Source organism: Vigna unguiculata, chromosome 6 (genome assembly GCF_004118075.2).
Source record: "Vigna unguiculata cultivar IT97K-499-35 chromosome 6, ASM411807v1, whole genome shotgun sequence".
NCBI classification, from domain to species: domain Eukaryota; kingdom Viridiplantae; phylum Streptophyta; class Magnoliopsida; order Fabales; family Fabaceae; genus Vigna; species Vigna unguiculata.
In genome coordinates, this window is record NC_040284.1 from 1,690,560 (window position 1) to 1,705,355 (window position 14,796).

Below are 14,796 nucleotides of genomic sequence, written 5' to 3' on the forward strand. Positions count from 1 at the left end.
GCCCTACCCGGTTGCCATCCCTGCCCATCATGCCCAACCCACTTTGTCATCCATACCTTAATATGATGCTTCTGAGGGTCGAAGGACAAGTGAAGATCCACCCATAAACGATTCCCCGATATTCAAGTGAATAAGAAAGTTACAATGTTTTTAACGAGAGAGAATGAGTATATTAAAGGAACACTTAATATATATATAGAATTTTTGGGCCTATATGTCCAAATGATAAAAGAGTTAATATAATATGTAATAATATTAGTAAAAATAACGACTTACCTCAATTAAATAATAATCATAATAATAATGTGTCAACGTACCTTTTATATAAAATATTTAGTTAATATATGATATTAAAGAAATCAAACTAAAGATTCGTCGTAATTATATCAATATGAAAATATTTACTTTTACAAATATATCTTATAATATTTCTATTAATGGACCTTGTAGTTCTATTATCGAAACGGCAAAATATATATATATATATATATATATATATATATATATATATATATATATATATATATATATATATATATATATATAATATGTTTAGAACGCACTATAAGTAACATAAAATTAAAAATGATATAAATTTAATACATTTATTTAGTACATAAAAATGCCCATAAAAGTATCGATAAAACACTTAAAAACGTCTTGAACGTGTTAAAATGTGAATTTTTCATATTAGTTTGTGATTTTCATGTTGCATACTAACTACAGTATACAAGGTTAGAAGCGTCATTTGATGCATTTGCTACATTCTTGACTCTGCGAGAACCTTCAGCACGCACCAGTCAAGAACAACACACCTCATCTTCTCAATTCCCGCCACGTGTACATTTCGCCACCTGTCTTTCTCTCAGTGGTTAAACTCTCCTCACTTCGTCATTCTTTGTCCCGTAAAATACACTTCAAGGAGAGCAAAGTACTCTCTTTCGAACACCACAACTATTATTTATTATTACTATTATTAATTATTAATTATTAAACTCGGCTCCACAATCTCGCTTCCGTTCTCCCCAAAACACATTCACATAATTTTCCCTCACCTTCTCGGCGGCAAAACGCCGCATTCCGTCGAAAAAACATGGCTTGGAAGGTGGCATTGACTGTGCTGTTCTCCCTCGCACTCTTGTTCTCTCCATCGCAATCTGCGGTTTTCAGCGTAGATCTAGGTTCCGAATCGTTGAAGGTGGCGGTGGTCAACCTGAAGCCTGGTCAATCTCCGATCTCGATCGCGATCAACGAGATGTCCAAGCGGAAATCGCCTGCACTGGTCTCCTTCCACGATGGCCACCGCCTTCTCGGCGAAGAGGCGGCAGGCCTCGCCGCGCGTTACCCGCAGAAGGTCTATTCCCAAACGCGCGACCTCCTCGGGAAGCCCTACGCTTCTGCGCAGAGGATTCTTAACTCAATGTACCTCCCTTTCGAGACGAAGGAAAATTTCCGAGGCGGCATGAGTGTTGTCGTGGACGACGGAAACGAAAATGACAGCGTTTACTCCCCCGAGGAACTCGTCGCCATGGTGTTAGGTTACGCGGCGAATTTAGCGGAGTTTCACTCGAAGATTCCAATTAAGGACGCGGTGATCGCGGTGCCGCCGTACATGGGACAGGCCGAACGAAAAGGGCTGCTCGCGGCGGCCCAGTTGGCGGGGATTAACGTTTTGTCTCTGATAAACGAGCATTCTGGTGCGGCGTTGCAGTACGGGATCGATAAGGACTTCTCGAACGAGACGAGGCACGTGATTTTCTATGACATGGGTGCTACCAGTACCTACGCGGCGCTTGTGTACTTCTCGTCGTACAAGGGTAAGGAGTATGGCAAGAGTGCGTCCGTGAACCAGTTTCAGGTCAAGGATGTGCGCTGGAACCCGGAGCTTGGTGGTCAGCACATGGAGTTGCGATTGGTGGAGTATTTTGCGGATCAGTTCAACGCGCAAGTTGGTGGTGGGATCGATGTGAGGAAATTTCCCAAGGCCATGGCTAAATTGAAGAAACAGGTTAAACGGACTAAAGAAATTCTTAGTGCGAATACTGCCGCTCCTATTTCCGTTGAATCGCTTCATGATGACGTCGACTTCAGGTAGTGGAATTTGAAATTACTCATTCTATGAAATTCCTATTGTTATTATTCTCTTTAGTTCTGAGCAAAAGTTGCTGCTTTGTGCTGGGTAGATCATGGTTCAACCTTATTTGTACAGTGTACTGTAGCAGCTTCTTTAATTTTTTTTTAATTATCTAGTACGAACCATAACAGTAAGGAAAACGACAACCAATCTTTATCCTATATGTTATGATGGCAAACTAATATGAGAACTATTTGATCTAAAGAGTTTTTGTATTTTTCTTTTTTGGACAAAGAAAAACAATTTAATTGATAATCTTTCTAGGTAGGAATATATTTTCTTTTATTTGTTTTCTTTTTTTTGGGTAAAGAGTGTTTTCTATTCAAAATGATTGTTTGATAGTGAAGTAGCATTTTGTCTCAGTTAGTAGAAGACTAAACTCCTAAGTAACAAGACTTGGTGTTTTTGTGTGGACTTAGTTTTACACGAGTGATACGATTATTGGGTTTGCTTGCATATGTATTCAATAAGTACTGGTATTGGAAACATCCAGTGTGGGTATTGGAATTATATGGGAACACCACAGCTTTCCTGTAAAATGATTACAGTAGTGAAAACAGGTAGCAAGAACAAAGTTGCCTTTGCTTCAGTTTTCTGAGTAAATTTTGACCTGATTTGCTCTAACCCTTTAGTAAAAGCATGTCCTGGATTTCATTCAGGTAAAATTTAGTTGGAAAAATAGTAGAAAAAAAGGGAGTTGTTTTAGCAGTATTTTTCATTAACAAAGTAGTTCAGCTTTCAAATGGCTGATTGTGTCAAAAACTCGTTGCTTAAGTAGTTAGTTATTTGCAATTAATTAGCATGAAGGAGCGGGTCTTAGTGGCTGGGTGAGGTTGAGAAAGGAGAATCAGTCTGGGGATTTATGCCCTGCTTGAATACAGCAGTAAAAACATGTCTTCACTCTGTTTTAGATAAAAATAATTGGAAAACAAAACAATCAAATTCTTGATACGTGTATTTCATGTTTTTTGGATACTGACACGTTACATACTTGTATGACACGTTACATACTTGTATGACACGCATGTTCCAATTTGAAAGACATTTTTTTTGTCTTTGACATGATTTTGATATGACTCCAACACAATGTTGATAACCTCAAATTCAATGATTTTCTAGAAAACTCATAAACTTGTAAACTTATCACATAAGTTTCTATTATGATTATAAAAATAAGGAAAAAATCTTATATGGTCATTATTTTTCACTTTTTTTTGGATATTAGATAGATAGATTAGATTCATTTTGTGTTAGTTGACAATGTGCTAGTTGAAAGTTTGAAACTAATATGTATATACATGTCGTGTCCCGTATCCTATGTTTTTACAGTTTAGTCGTAACTCCGGGTCTGTCGTGTCCATGTTAGTGTCCGGCTCCGGGCTTCATAAAGTGTGTGTGTGTGTGTGTTTTCTTTTTCATATTTCTTTACACGTCATGATTTGTTTACTTAGTTAATTAGGATTACAAGTCTTATAAGTATAAATAGGTGTATGCTATGTATTTTGTTTCACATCAAGATACAAAAGAAAATATTCATCTTTTGTTTATGATTCTCTCTTTCCTTCACTTAAGCCTATGATTTCAGCAGTTAAGGAGAGTAATATGCTTAGCTTTAGCTTGGTTAAGGAGTTACATATAACCTTAAAGTCAGCATTTTGGTTAATAGATTGGCTAGGTTGGTATCTTCTAACGGTAGAGATCAATTTGAAGATAGCTCTAAAGGGGAAGTCAATAAATACTGTTAACAATGAAATTCCCTTATATGTTCAATCTTGTCAACATAAATATATAGAATAGTAAAAATAAAAATGAAAATACTGACAAGGAAAGTAAAATTATGGTTGATTATCAAGTTGATATTCTTATACTTAATATAATGAACGCTTAAGGGTTCTTCATACATGTCTTGTTTCTTACAGGAGCACTATAACCCGTGAGAAATTTGAAGATCTCTGTGAAGACATTTGGGAAAAATCACTTTTACCTGTGAAAGAGGTGCTTGAGCATTCTGGCCTTTCATTGGAACAAATATATGCGGTCGAGTTAATAGGAGGAGCCACAAGAGTGCCAAAGTTACAGGTGTGTATACTTCTTTTTCTTTTCTTTGACAATTATTTTGACAATGTGCATTCTGGCCGGTGGAGTTTGATATCTGCATACAATATTGCAGTCCATGCTTGATAGTTGTCAACAACATTTGTTTACCATATTTATTATCTGTTACGTGAAGGATAAACCTAGTTATACAACGGTATCTGTATATGCTATCTTTATACTGCAGTTGCTATGCTAGTATATTATTAGATGTTATTTGCAGCATGTGCATGCTAATCTGATTAACAGAAGTAACTAACCCATCAGTTTAATTGTTTCGTTATATATTGGTCAGAATGTTTTGTTACAACTCTGTTCAACCAAACTGATTCAGTTGCTGAAGTTTTTTCCACACAATTTCCTTTACATTTAGAGTTGCACTCAGCATCCAAGGTGAATTTGTTTTTTTCACCCGAAACACAATCATACTGAGAGCATTTGAAACCCTTTCCCTCTTAGTTTTCTGTCCTTTTCTCTCACTTTTTGTTCACTTGGACTTCAACATTTCTGTAATCTATATTGTCAATCAGTAATTCATGCTGTACAAGCTTGACCCTATTTTATGTTAACCTGTACTTGCTACTTTCTTTTTTCTATTTATCTGAATAATGAAGAGAAAGGAAGAGCACAGCTGATGTCTCAAATGTTGGCACAAAAATTTCAATAGAGAAGATTGACTGCATGTATAATTTACTTATATTATCACTTTTTTTTTTTCAAATATGAATAGAACTGAGTTTGAATGTCTAGAATCCATGAAATTGAAGCACTTTATCTTGTAGATGTATTGTTGGATACAGTCTTTGAACTTTAGTTTCACAGATAAAGTGTTTTTGTCGTTGTCCAGCATTACTGTAGAGCTTTGTTTATTGATATTCTGTTAATATTATTGCAGGCTAAGCTTCAAGAATTCCTTGGTAGAAAAGAGCTTGATAGGCATCTTGATGCTGATGAAGCCATAGTTCTTGGTGCAGCTCTGCATGCAGCAAATTTAAGTGATGGAATTAAGTTAAACCGTAAACTAGGAATGGTTGATGGTTCCTTGTATGGATTTGTGGTTGAGTTGAGTGGTCCTGAACTTCTAAAAGATGAAAGCTCTAGGCAGTTACTTGTACCACGAATGAAGAAAGTCCCGAGTAAGGTAAATCAGTTGATGTTTCAATGCTGAATGTGACTACATATCACATGAAAAATTAATTGATCAATTATATTCTCGAACTTTATTAATCCACTGTAGTATTGTTAACATACCAGATGTTTAGGTCCATTAATCATAACAAAGATTTTGAAGTTTCACTAGCTTATGAAAGTGAGCATCTTTTGCCTCCTGGTGCTACCACTGCTGAAATTGCTCGATACCAAATATCTGGTTTGACAGAAGCAAGTGAGAAGTAAGGATAAAAGGCTTGCTGAAGTTTTGTGGCGTATTGCTTATTTAAGCCCCTTGACGAATTGCTTTTCATGTAAAATTAGAGACTCTGATGCCCTAATATCTTTGTTTCTTCTCTGTTTTTCTAGATACTCATCTCGGAATCTGTCATCTCCCATCAAGGCCAGCATACATTTTTCTCTTAGTAGAAGTGGAATTCTTTCTCTGGATAAGGCAGATGCTGTTATTGAAATAACAGAGTGGGTGGAAGTTCCTAAGAAGAATTTGACTGTAGAGAATTCAACCATTTCATCAAATGTTTCCGCTGAATCTGCTGCTGGAAATAGTTCTGAGGGAAACAATGAAAGCATCCAAACTGACAGTGGGAATAGTAACACATCCAACACTAGTGCAGAGGAGCAAGCTGCTGCTGAGCCTGCTACAGAGAAGAAGCTGAAGAAGCGGACCTTTAGGGTGCCATTAAAGGTGAATGTCAACTGGCCACCCTTATTTTGTGATTATTTAAACTGGGTGGCTATTTTTTGGGAAAATTGAAACAAGATCTAATATACCTTGCTTCATTGCTGTTTTTCTTTTTGCTCATTACAGATTACTGAGAAGATAACTGGACTTGGAATGTCTCTGTCACAAGATTTTCTCACTGAAGCCAAAAAGAAATTACAAGTACTAGACAAGAAAGACACAGACAGAAAAAGAACAGCCGAGTTAAAAAATAATTTAGAAGAATATATATACTCTACTAAGGAAAAGGTTCGTAGAAAGCAATATGCTTATAGTTTTTTTACATCCTTCATTTATTGTGTCATGGGTAATCTTTATCCTTTAAAGATTTCTAATTTTCTTTCAGGGATTCATACAAAAGGTTTCGATCTAAATAGTTGACTTCGTCTAAATTTATACTGAGGAAATTTAACTTTTGTTCTTGATTGTTGCTTTTGAGAAAAAAATTCCATCTAAATCTCTAAGAGGACCTAGTATTCAGTTTATATGTTCCAAGCTTGGTGCATATGATCCATATGCTATAACTTGAAGGAGATTGTTAAGATAAGATGTTTTGTTATTCTTATTTCTTGTGTATGTATGTACCCAACTTTAGGGGTAGGGTTAAGGCAAATGCCCTACCTTTGTTTTGTAATTCTATATATATATATATATATATATATATACACATCAATATAATCACGACAGTGTAAGTTGAATCTCTGTTTTCTCTCTCTCTTTACACACACACACATCAATACAAGCACATCAATATAGCTGTTTTATTCAACATGTTTTAATGCTTATCATGTCTTTATCAGATTGAAACTCTAGAGAATTTTGAAAAAGTTTCTACAAGTGAGGAACGCCAGTCCTTCATTGAGAAGCTTGATCAGGTTTAACCCTTTTCCTTGGGAAATTAAATAAAAAATGTTATTGATAAGAATGTTGACTTAAGCCTTTTGTATATTCTGTCAGGTGCAAGATTGGTTGTATACAGACGGTGAGGATGCCAATGCTGCAGAGTTTCAAGAGCGTCTAGATCAGTTAAAAGCTGTTGGAGATCCAATTTTCTTAAGGTTTGGTATATTTAGCCCAATTATATTATTTTATCTTATTCGGTTTTAAATTTGGTAGTGTTTTTCTGAATTTGTGAATATCTGTTTCAGGTTAAAAGAGCTTACAGCTCGACCAGCAGCAGTTGAGCATGCTCATAAGTATATTGATGAGTTGAAACAGGTACATCTCATGTGAAGTGACTCAGCTTTTTATTTTCTTCATGTCTATGTTCTTTTTGAATCCAATTTTGTTGTTGTTAGGGTTGAATTATGTCGATTGATCCTCATAGTTAATCACTCCTAGATTGTGTTTGGGTGAAGAATTAAGGATTTTGAAATATCTGAAATTCGAATTGCTTTAATTTAATTTTCTTTCATTTTTAATCCTTTGATTAGATAAATCAATTCATTTTTAAAATTTCAAACTTAGTTTGGAGAGGGTCACCATATTCCAATTCTCATTTTTAACAAGAGGGGAGAAAGAAAGGAGAGAGAAAAAGAGGGAAAAGCAAGGAATATAAATGGGAAAGGGGTAGAAATGAGATGATGGTAACGAGAGCAAATGGGGAGAGAGGAGAAAGGAAGAGGAGAGAGAGAGAGAGAGAGAGTGAGCATGAATTCAAATGCATGTTGAATTTGATATAATTTGTGTAATCTAAAAATACTTTCACAAATACTTTTTACATTTATTCAGCATATTTCTATACTTTTTGCTAATCCCTTTGATGCATGTGTAAGTTCTTGTTGTAAACTTATGCTGGATCAATAGAAGCTGTAATGTGGTAAACAAAAATATTTTCTCTATTATTTCTATTAGATTAATTCACATTTCATTTGAAAGAATTTAGATTGGTAGTTGCCCTCGTTGAGATGTTAGATATATGATCTAACATGACAGATAAGACAACTTTCATTGAAGGTGGTTATCTGTTATTTTATCCAGTTTTCATCATGTTGGCTCCCTTGTGTATAAACCACACATAGGGTAATCTATTTATAATAGAGAGAGGTACAATTAAAAAGAGTAACTGAAAATAAATAGAGTAAATAAAAGATATTGTTTGATATTGTGATTAACAATATCTAACACTCCCCCTCAAGCTGGAGCATACAAATCGTATGTGCCAAGCTTGTTACAAATATAATCATTTCTAGGCTCCCGTAAAGACTTAGTAAAAATATCTGCTAACTGATCACTTGAGTTAACAAATTCAGTCTTGATGTCTCCAGACATGATCTTTTCCCGAATGAAATGACAATCAATCTCAATGTGTTTGGTCCTCATGAAAGACAGGAGTAGAGTTAATATGAAGAGCAGCCTGATTGTCACACACAAGTGTCATTTGGGTAACATCTCCAAATTGTAACTTTTTAAGCAATTGTTTGAGCCAAACAAGTTCACAGGCAGCTGAGGCCATAGCTATATATTGTGCTTTTGCACTAGATCTTGCTACAACACTCTGTTTCTTACTTTTCCACGAGATCAAGTTACCACTAGTGAAGACACAATACCCAGATGTAGATCTTCTATCAGAAGGAGATCCTGCCCAATCAGCATCTGAATAGCAAACAACTTTTGTATGGTTATTAGAACCATATAACAATCCTTTTCTAAGGGATTTTTTTAATATACTTCAAGATGCGAATGACTTATTCTAATGATCTTCACATGGAGAATTAAGAAATTGGCTTACCACACTGACTGCAAAGGAAATGTCAGGACGAGTAATGGTAAGATAATTCAATTTCCCAACCAATCTTTTATACTGCTCAGGATCAGATATAGGCCCCCCTGATTTGGTAGAAGTTTAGTATTGGGATCCATGGGTGTATCAACAGACTTTGAACTCATCAACCCCAATTTCCTCCAGAATATCCATGGTATACTTTCTCTGAGATATAACAATACCATCATTGGACTTGCCACCTCAATACCCGAGAAATATCTGAGTTTGCCAAGATCTTTGGTCTGAAAATGGTGACAGAGATGTTGTTTCAACTGAGAGATGTCATGGTTGTTACTCCCTGTAAGAACGATGTCATCAACATATACTATCAAGTAAACACATCCAACACTCAAGTGTTGATAAAAGACAGAATGATCTGCTTCACACCGAGTTATACCAAATTGCTGAACAACATTGCTAAACTTTTCAAACCAGACCCTAGGAGATTGTTTTAGGCCATATAGGGATTTGCGAAGATGACATACCATCCCAGAAGACTCCCTCTGAGCAACAAATCCAGGAGGTTGCTCCATATAGATTTCTTCTTGCAAATCACCATTGAGAAAAACATTTTTAACATCTAGTTGATAAAGAGGCCATTGTTGAAGAGTAGCCATGACGATAAATAAACGAACAGAAGCCATCTTTGTCACGGGGGAAAAGGTATCTCCATAATCCAACCCAAAAATTTGACTATAACCTTTGGCCACAAGACGAGCTTTGAGGCGATCAATAGTACCATCAGGTCCAACTTTGATAGCAAACACCCACCTGCAACCAACAACAGATTTCCCAGATGGCAATGGGACCAGTTCCCAAGTTCCACTGTTATGAAGAGCATTAATTCATCTGTCATGGCCTGACGCCAATCAGGATGGGCTAAAGTGTCACAGACAATTTTTGGAATGGTCACAGAAGAAAGAGAGGAAAGACATGTATAAAAAGGTAATGACAATTGATGATAACTCAAAGCAATATAATGGGGAGGGGGATTACGGGTAGAACACATACCTTTTCGGAGGACGATGGGAAGGTCAGACTCGGGTGTCAGAGCCGGAGGAGACAAAGTAGTTGGCACTTGAGTGGAGTCACATGGCAGTGGTTGTGATCAGTTACAGCGATTATAAACCTGAAGAGGTGGTGGAGGATCGACTATAAACCTGAAGAAGTGATGGAGGAGCGGTTGACTGTGGAGTAGGAACCGAGGGTGAAGACGAGATAGTAAGAGGGTCACAAACAATAGGAACATTAAAGATAGTAGAAGAGTTGTCAGGATTGGATGGAGTCATGGGTGAAGATTGACTCTTAAAATAAAGGGAGAACTCATTAAAGGTGACATCTGCAGACACAAAATAACAGTTAAGAAAAGGAGAAAAACATTTGTATCTTCTTTGTGATTTTGTAAACCCTAAGAAAACACACTTATGTGATCTAGGAGAAAGCTTGTCAAGACCAGGGCTAAAATTATGAACAAAACATGTAGATCCGAAAACTCTTAGAGGTAAGGGATGAAGAGGTTCATGAGGGAATAAAATGGAATGAGGTATGTTATTCTTTAAAACCAAAGAAGGCATACGATTAATGAGATAACAGGCAGTAAGAATGACATCACCCCAGAAATGATCAGGAACCTCGCCATGAATTAAAAGAGTGCGAGTAGTTTCCATAAGATGTCTATTTTTATGTTCAGCTACACCATTTTGTTGAGGGGTATAAGCACAAGAAGTTTGATGCAGAATGCCGTGAGAAGCCATAAATTGTTTGAAAGAATGAGAAAGATATTCACGACCATTATCACTACGCAAAACTTTAATAGAAACACCGAACTGAGTTTTAATTTCATTAAAAAAAGATTGAAAGATATGAAATAATTCCGAACGATGTTTCATTAAACTTAATCAAGTGCATCTGGAATAATCATCAATGAAAGTAACAGTATTGAAAACCTAAAGTAGACTTAATGCGGCTAGGACCCCAAATGTTAGAGTGAACCAAGGCAAAAGGGGACGAAGCATCACGTGTGACACTACGAGGAAAGGAAGTACGACTATGCTTGCCTAATTGACACGACTCACAATCCAAACGAGACAACTTGGACAAGGCAGGGACAAGCTGTTGTAACTTGGCAAGGCTTGGATGACCTAACTGAGCATGAATAAGAGAGGGAGACTCCATAATTGCACCAACGTGTGTAGAGAGACGAAGATGATAAAGACCATGAGACTCATATCCTATGCCAATCACCTGTTTCGAACTCCGGTCCTGTAAACAGACAGAATTGTGGGTAAAAGAAACAACACAATCAAGAGAACGAGTTAGGCGACTGATGGACAACAGGTTAAAAGGAGACCCAGGGACATAAAGAACATTATCAATGGTTAAAGAAGGGAAAAGTTTAACAATGCCAACACTATGAGAGGGGACTCTAGAACCATCAGCCAGTGTAACAGAAGGTAAAGGATTAGTAGAAGATAAAGAAGAGAATAAAGATTTATTACCAGTAATATGATCAGTGGCTCCTGAATCAAAAACCCAAGGATCAGGAGAAGAAGATCGAGTCGAGTCAGACCAACAAAAGATGTTCCTATGTGAGCAACAGATGCAGTGGAACTAGAAGACTGTTGATCCTTATACCATTTGAGAAATTTGTTGAACATAACAAGTATATCGGATGAAACAAAAGAGATTTCAGAACTGGAAGAGGCAGCGGAAGACGCCATGGAGGAATTGGAAGAGGCGCGACTTCGAATGGCACAGGAGGGACGATCAGAACAGTATGATCGCCGGTCGGAACTAACACTCTGACGACGACGATGGTGGCGGCTCCGACGGTGGCTCCGACGGCGGCTCTGGCGGGTGGCGCCGACGGCTCCGGTGGCAGAGGCGGAGGCAGCGGAAAAAAAAAAAAAACCAAGTTCTAGATACCATGTTGTGAATAAAGAAAATAGGGATTGAGATTAATCTCCCTTGTGTATAAACCACACATAGGGTAATCTATTTATGATAGAGAGAGGTACAATTAAAAAGAGTAACTGAAAATAAATAAAGTAAATAGAAGATATTGTTTGATATTGTGATTAACAATATCTAACAATATCTTAATAATATCAAACAATATCTAAACAATATCTAACACATCATATCTGCACTTATGTACTCATTCCTATTAAATCATTTGGACACATTCATACCACTTCAGGAAATCATATAATCAAAAACAAAATCCATTGAAAAGGCATTAGTTAGGTGAACTAAAAATGTCCCTCGAGCAATTGCTTGTGTCTGAAGCATAAATTATGTATTGAGAATTTATGATTTATAAGTTTTTATATTCAGCTACTGCTGCCATCTATTTTTGTGATGTAATGTAACTTGACACATTTATGACTTGTGCAGATTGTTGAAGAGTGGAAAGCGAAAAAGCCTTGGCTTCCGCAAGAACGAGTAGATGAGGTATGGTTTAACTTAATTTAATGATCTATTGATGCTGATATGTCACCTTCAGAAAGTTCATTGTTTTTTTGTTTTTAACTTGCAAGGTTATAGAAAGTTCTGAAAAATTAAAGAATTGGTTGGACGAGAAAGAAGATGAGCAAAAGAAGTAAGTTCTTGTTCTAGTACTTTAGTTGTTATTGAAGCTGCAATTAGTTGTTTACTTTGTCATTTCAATATTTTGTCATGTCGTGAGTGGATGCCTGTATAAACATTTAGATCTACATTATTTAGAAATAATATTTCATGAAAAAGTTCATCTATAACATACTAGGAATAAATATTGATTAAAGAAAATCAAACTACAAAATCAAATAATTGCCGGAGATAAATGAATATTTTTTAAGAGGAAGATGATAATGCAAAGGATGTTTGAAGTTCCAATGCACAGAGCCGAACTCCAATAGAGAGAAAAGTCCTCTTCCTAATAACAACCCAACATCAAAATCTATCCCCCAGTCTCCTCTCGGTGCTCACTGTAACCGAATTCACACATCACAAAACCTGTGACCTAATCATTTATTCCTCGCCCCTTTTTATTTCTGAATGTGGACACTCCAATTTGTGGGTTTGGTATTGTGTTGTATTGCTGGAAGTTATATTTGAAAATGGTTGCCTTTTCTGTACAGTTGGCTTGTATAGCACAAAATATGATCACTGGCAATGGGCTATACATAATGAAATAGTTAGGGTTCAATTAAGGTTATTTGTGTATGGAAGTTGCTTCTGCTAACAGAATATGTATGTAATGTGCAGCGTATTGTGCTACTCAGAATCTGTGGAATTCTTGAATAAAATTCAGTCTTTTATAATATTAAAATAACCTAGACACCACTTCTTTTGAGCTTTTAGATTGTTCTTTGCAAGGTCTCTTTGCCTGTTGTTTTATATTCATTTTCTAGATAATTTTCTTGACATTGTTCATTTGAGGGTGAGTCTACTTCTCTTCCATGTCCACGAAGACTGTAAAAGATGACCAATGGATCATCTGAATCATATCATTGACGACTTCATATATCACTACCCCTTGTTTAGATCATATTATACTTTTTTAACCATGCATTTCCGAATATTTAAGGAAATGGACTAGTCTAGGTTTGTAAAGTATTCGCTTTTCCACTTTACTGACTGCCAAAATGAGTTTGTCCACTGAGGAAATTGTACATTTTTAATGTTATTGGTTATTAATTTCCTATTCTGTACTTGTTTCGAAGGACTTCTGGGTTCAGTAAGCCAGCATTTACATCCGAAGAAGTATATTTAAAGGTGCTCGATCTGCAAAACAAGGTAACCTGTCTCTTCTACTAGTCTAAATCAAGACAATGTATTGCCATTTTTTTTTTGTTAATGAGCTTGTTTCCTGTACATTTACAGGTTGCCAGTATTAACAGAATTCCTAAGCCTAAGGTTCAGAAGGTTGTAAAGATTGAAACAGAGAGCAATGAACAAAATACGGATGATTCCAATTCTACCTCAGCGGACAGTTCCTCTTCAAGTGAGTCATCTGCTGACAGTTCAGAAGGGGAAAACCAAGAAGAAACTGTTACTGAGCAAGCTGAAGGTCATGATGAGCTATGATATGATGATTAACTGGGAATATGCATGTAAGTCCAGTTTTAATCATGTAGCTGAGAGTTTTTATAGTCAGAAATGTAGAATGGTAATGGTAGAATTAATAGGTGAAATGGAGGCAGTGTCAGTTCTCAGCTAGCAGGATTATAGAGTTGAGGCAACATTTGCTTGCTGGTTGAGTGCTAAATTTTTGAGGTTAGATGGGTCCTTAATGTAGAAGATCATTAATTTCCCTTTTATATTTAAGGGGACAGATTATAATTTACAACCATATGGAAAGTTCTATCTGCCGAAACACAATATGATCGAAGAGGAAAGACAACTCACGAGACTTGATTTGTGCTACGAACATCATATACAAATTTTGCTTCAGTTATAATTAGAAGGCTTCTCTTTCTTTGCTCACCAAACTTTGTTTGATAACAATTCACACGTAATATTTAATGACTTTTGGTCCTCAAATTCATGTTTCTCCTTTATGTTCAGAAGTATTTTTTTTTTTAAATCTCTGAATTGGATATTCATATTTTTAATTTGAAGGTTTAACATTTATTTTCTTAGCTCACTCGATGTTAGAGTTGTCTTGTACTCTCAAAATTGTAGATTTTAAAGGTTAAAATATCTTTTAGGTCACAATTGTCAAGTTTTGTCAAATAAGTAATAATATTATTTTTGTGTTCAAATAAATTTTAGTTTTTGTCAATTTTGTTTAATTTAGTTTCTTTTTACTAACTCAGTTTAAATCATTAATGTCTATAATATAAAAGTGACGATTATGTGTTATTTTATAGTCTTTTAATCTTTTTAAATATTTTTAAAACTTTTTTAAATATGTTCATCTACTGTGTC

The 14,796-nt window shown here is 35.9% G+C and overlaps 1 protein-coding gene across 1 annotated transcript; it reads left to right on the forward strand.

Moving 5' to 3' along the window:
• Window positions 1-950: 950 nt before the first annotated feature.
• Window positions 951-14,409, forward strand: LOC114187533 (heat shock 70 kDa protein 17). The gene is made up of 13 exons (XM_028075801.1): window positions 951-2,091; window positions 4,054-4,213; window positions 5,124-5,369; window positions 5,483-5,619; window positions 5,747-6,083; window positions 6,207-6,368; window positions 6,920-6,994; window positions 7,077-7,177; window positions 7,268-7,337; window positions 12,280-12,336; window positions 12,423-12,484; window positions 13,590-13,662; window positions 13,750-14,409. The coding sequence occupies exons 1-13, from the start codon at window positions 1,094-1,096 to the stop codon at window positions 13,951-13,953; spliced, it is 2,682 nt and encodes an 893-aa protein (XP_027931602.1). The 5' UTR covers window positions 951-1,093; the 3' UTR covers window positions 13,954-14,409.
• Window positions 14,410-14,796: the final 387 nt, after the last annotated feature.

What these genes read in the sequence shown, in the direction of transcription:
- LOC114187533 (XM_028075801.1), top strand. Translation starts at nt 1,094, where the DNA reads ATGGCTTGGAAGGTGGCATTGACTGTGCTGTTCTCCCTCGCACTCTTG. An exon ending in CATGATGACGTCGACTTCAG is followed by an intron (nt 2,092 to 4,053) that starts GTAGTGGAATTT and finishes TGTTTCTTACAG; the next exon opens with GAGCACTATAACCCGTGAGA. An exon ending in CCTTTAGGGTGCCATTAAAG is followed by an intron (nt 6,084 to 6,206) that starts GTGAATGTCAAC and finishes TGCTCATTACAG; the next exon opens with ATTACTGAGAAGATAACTGG.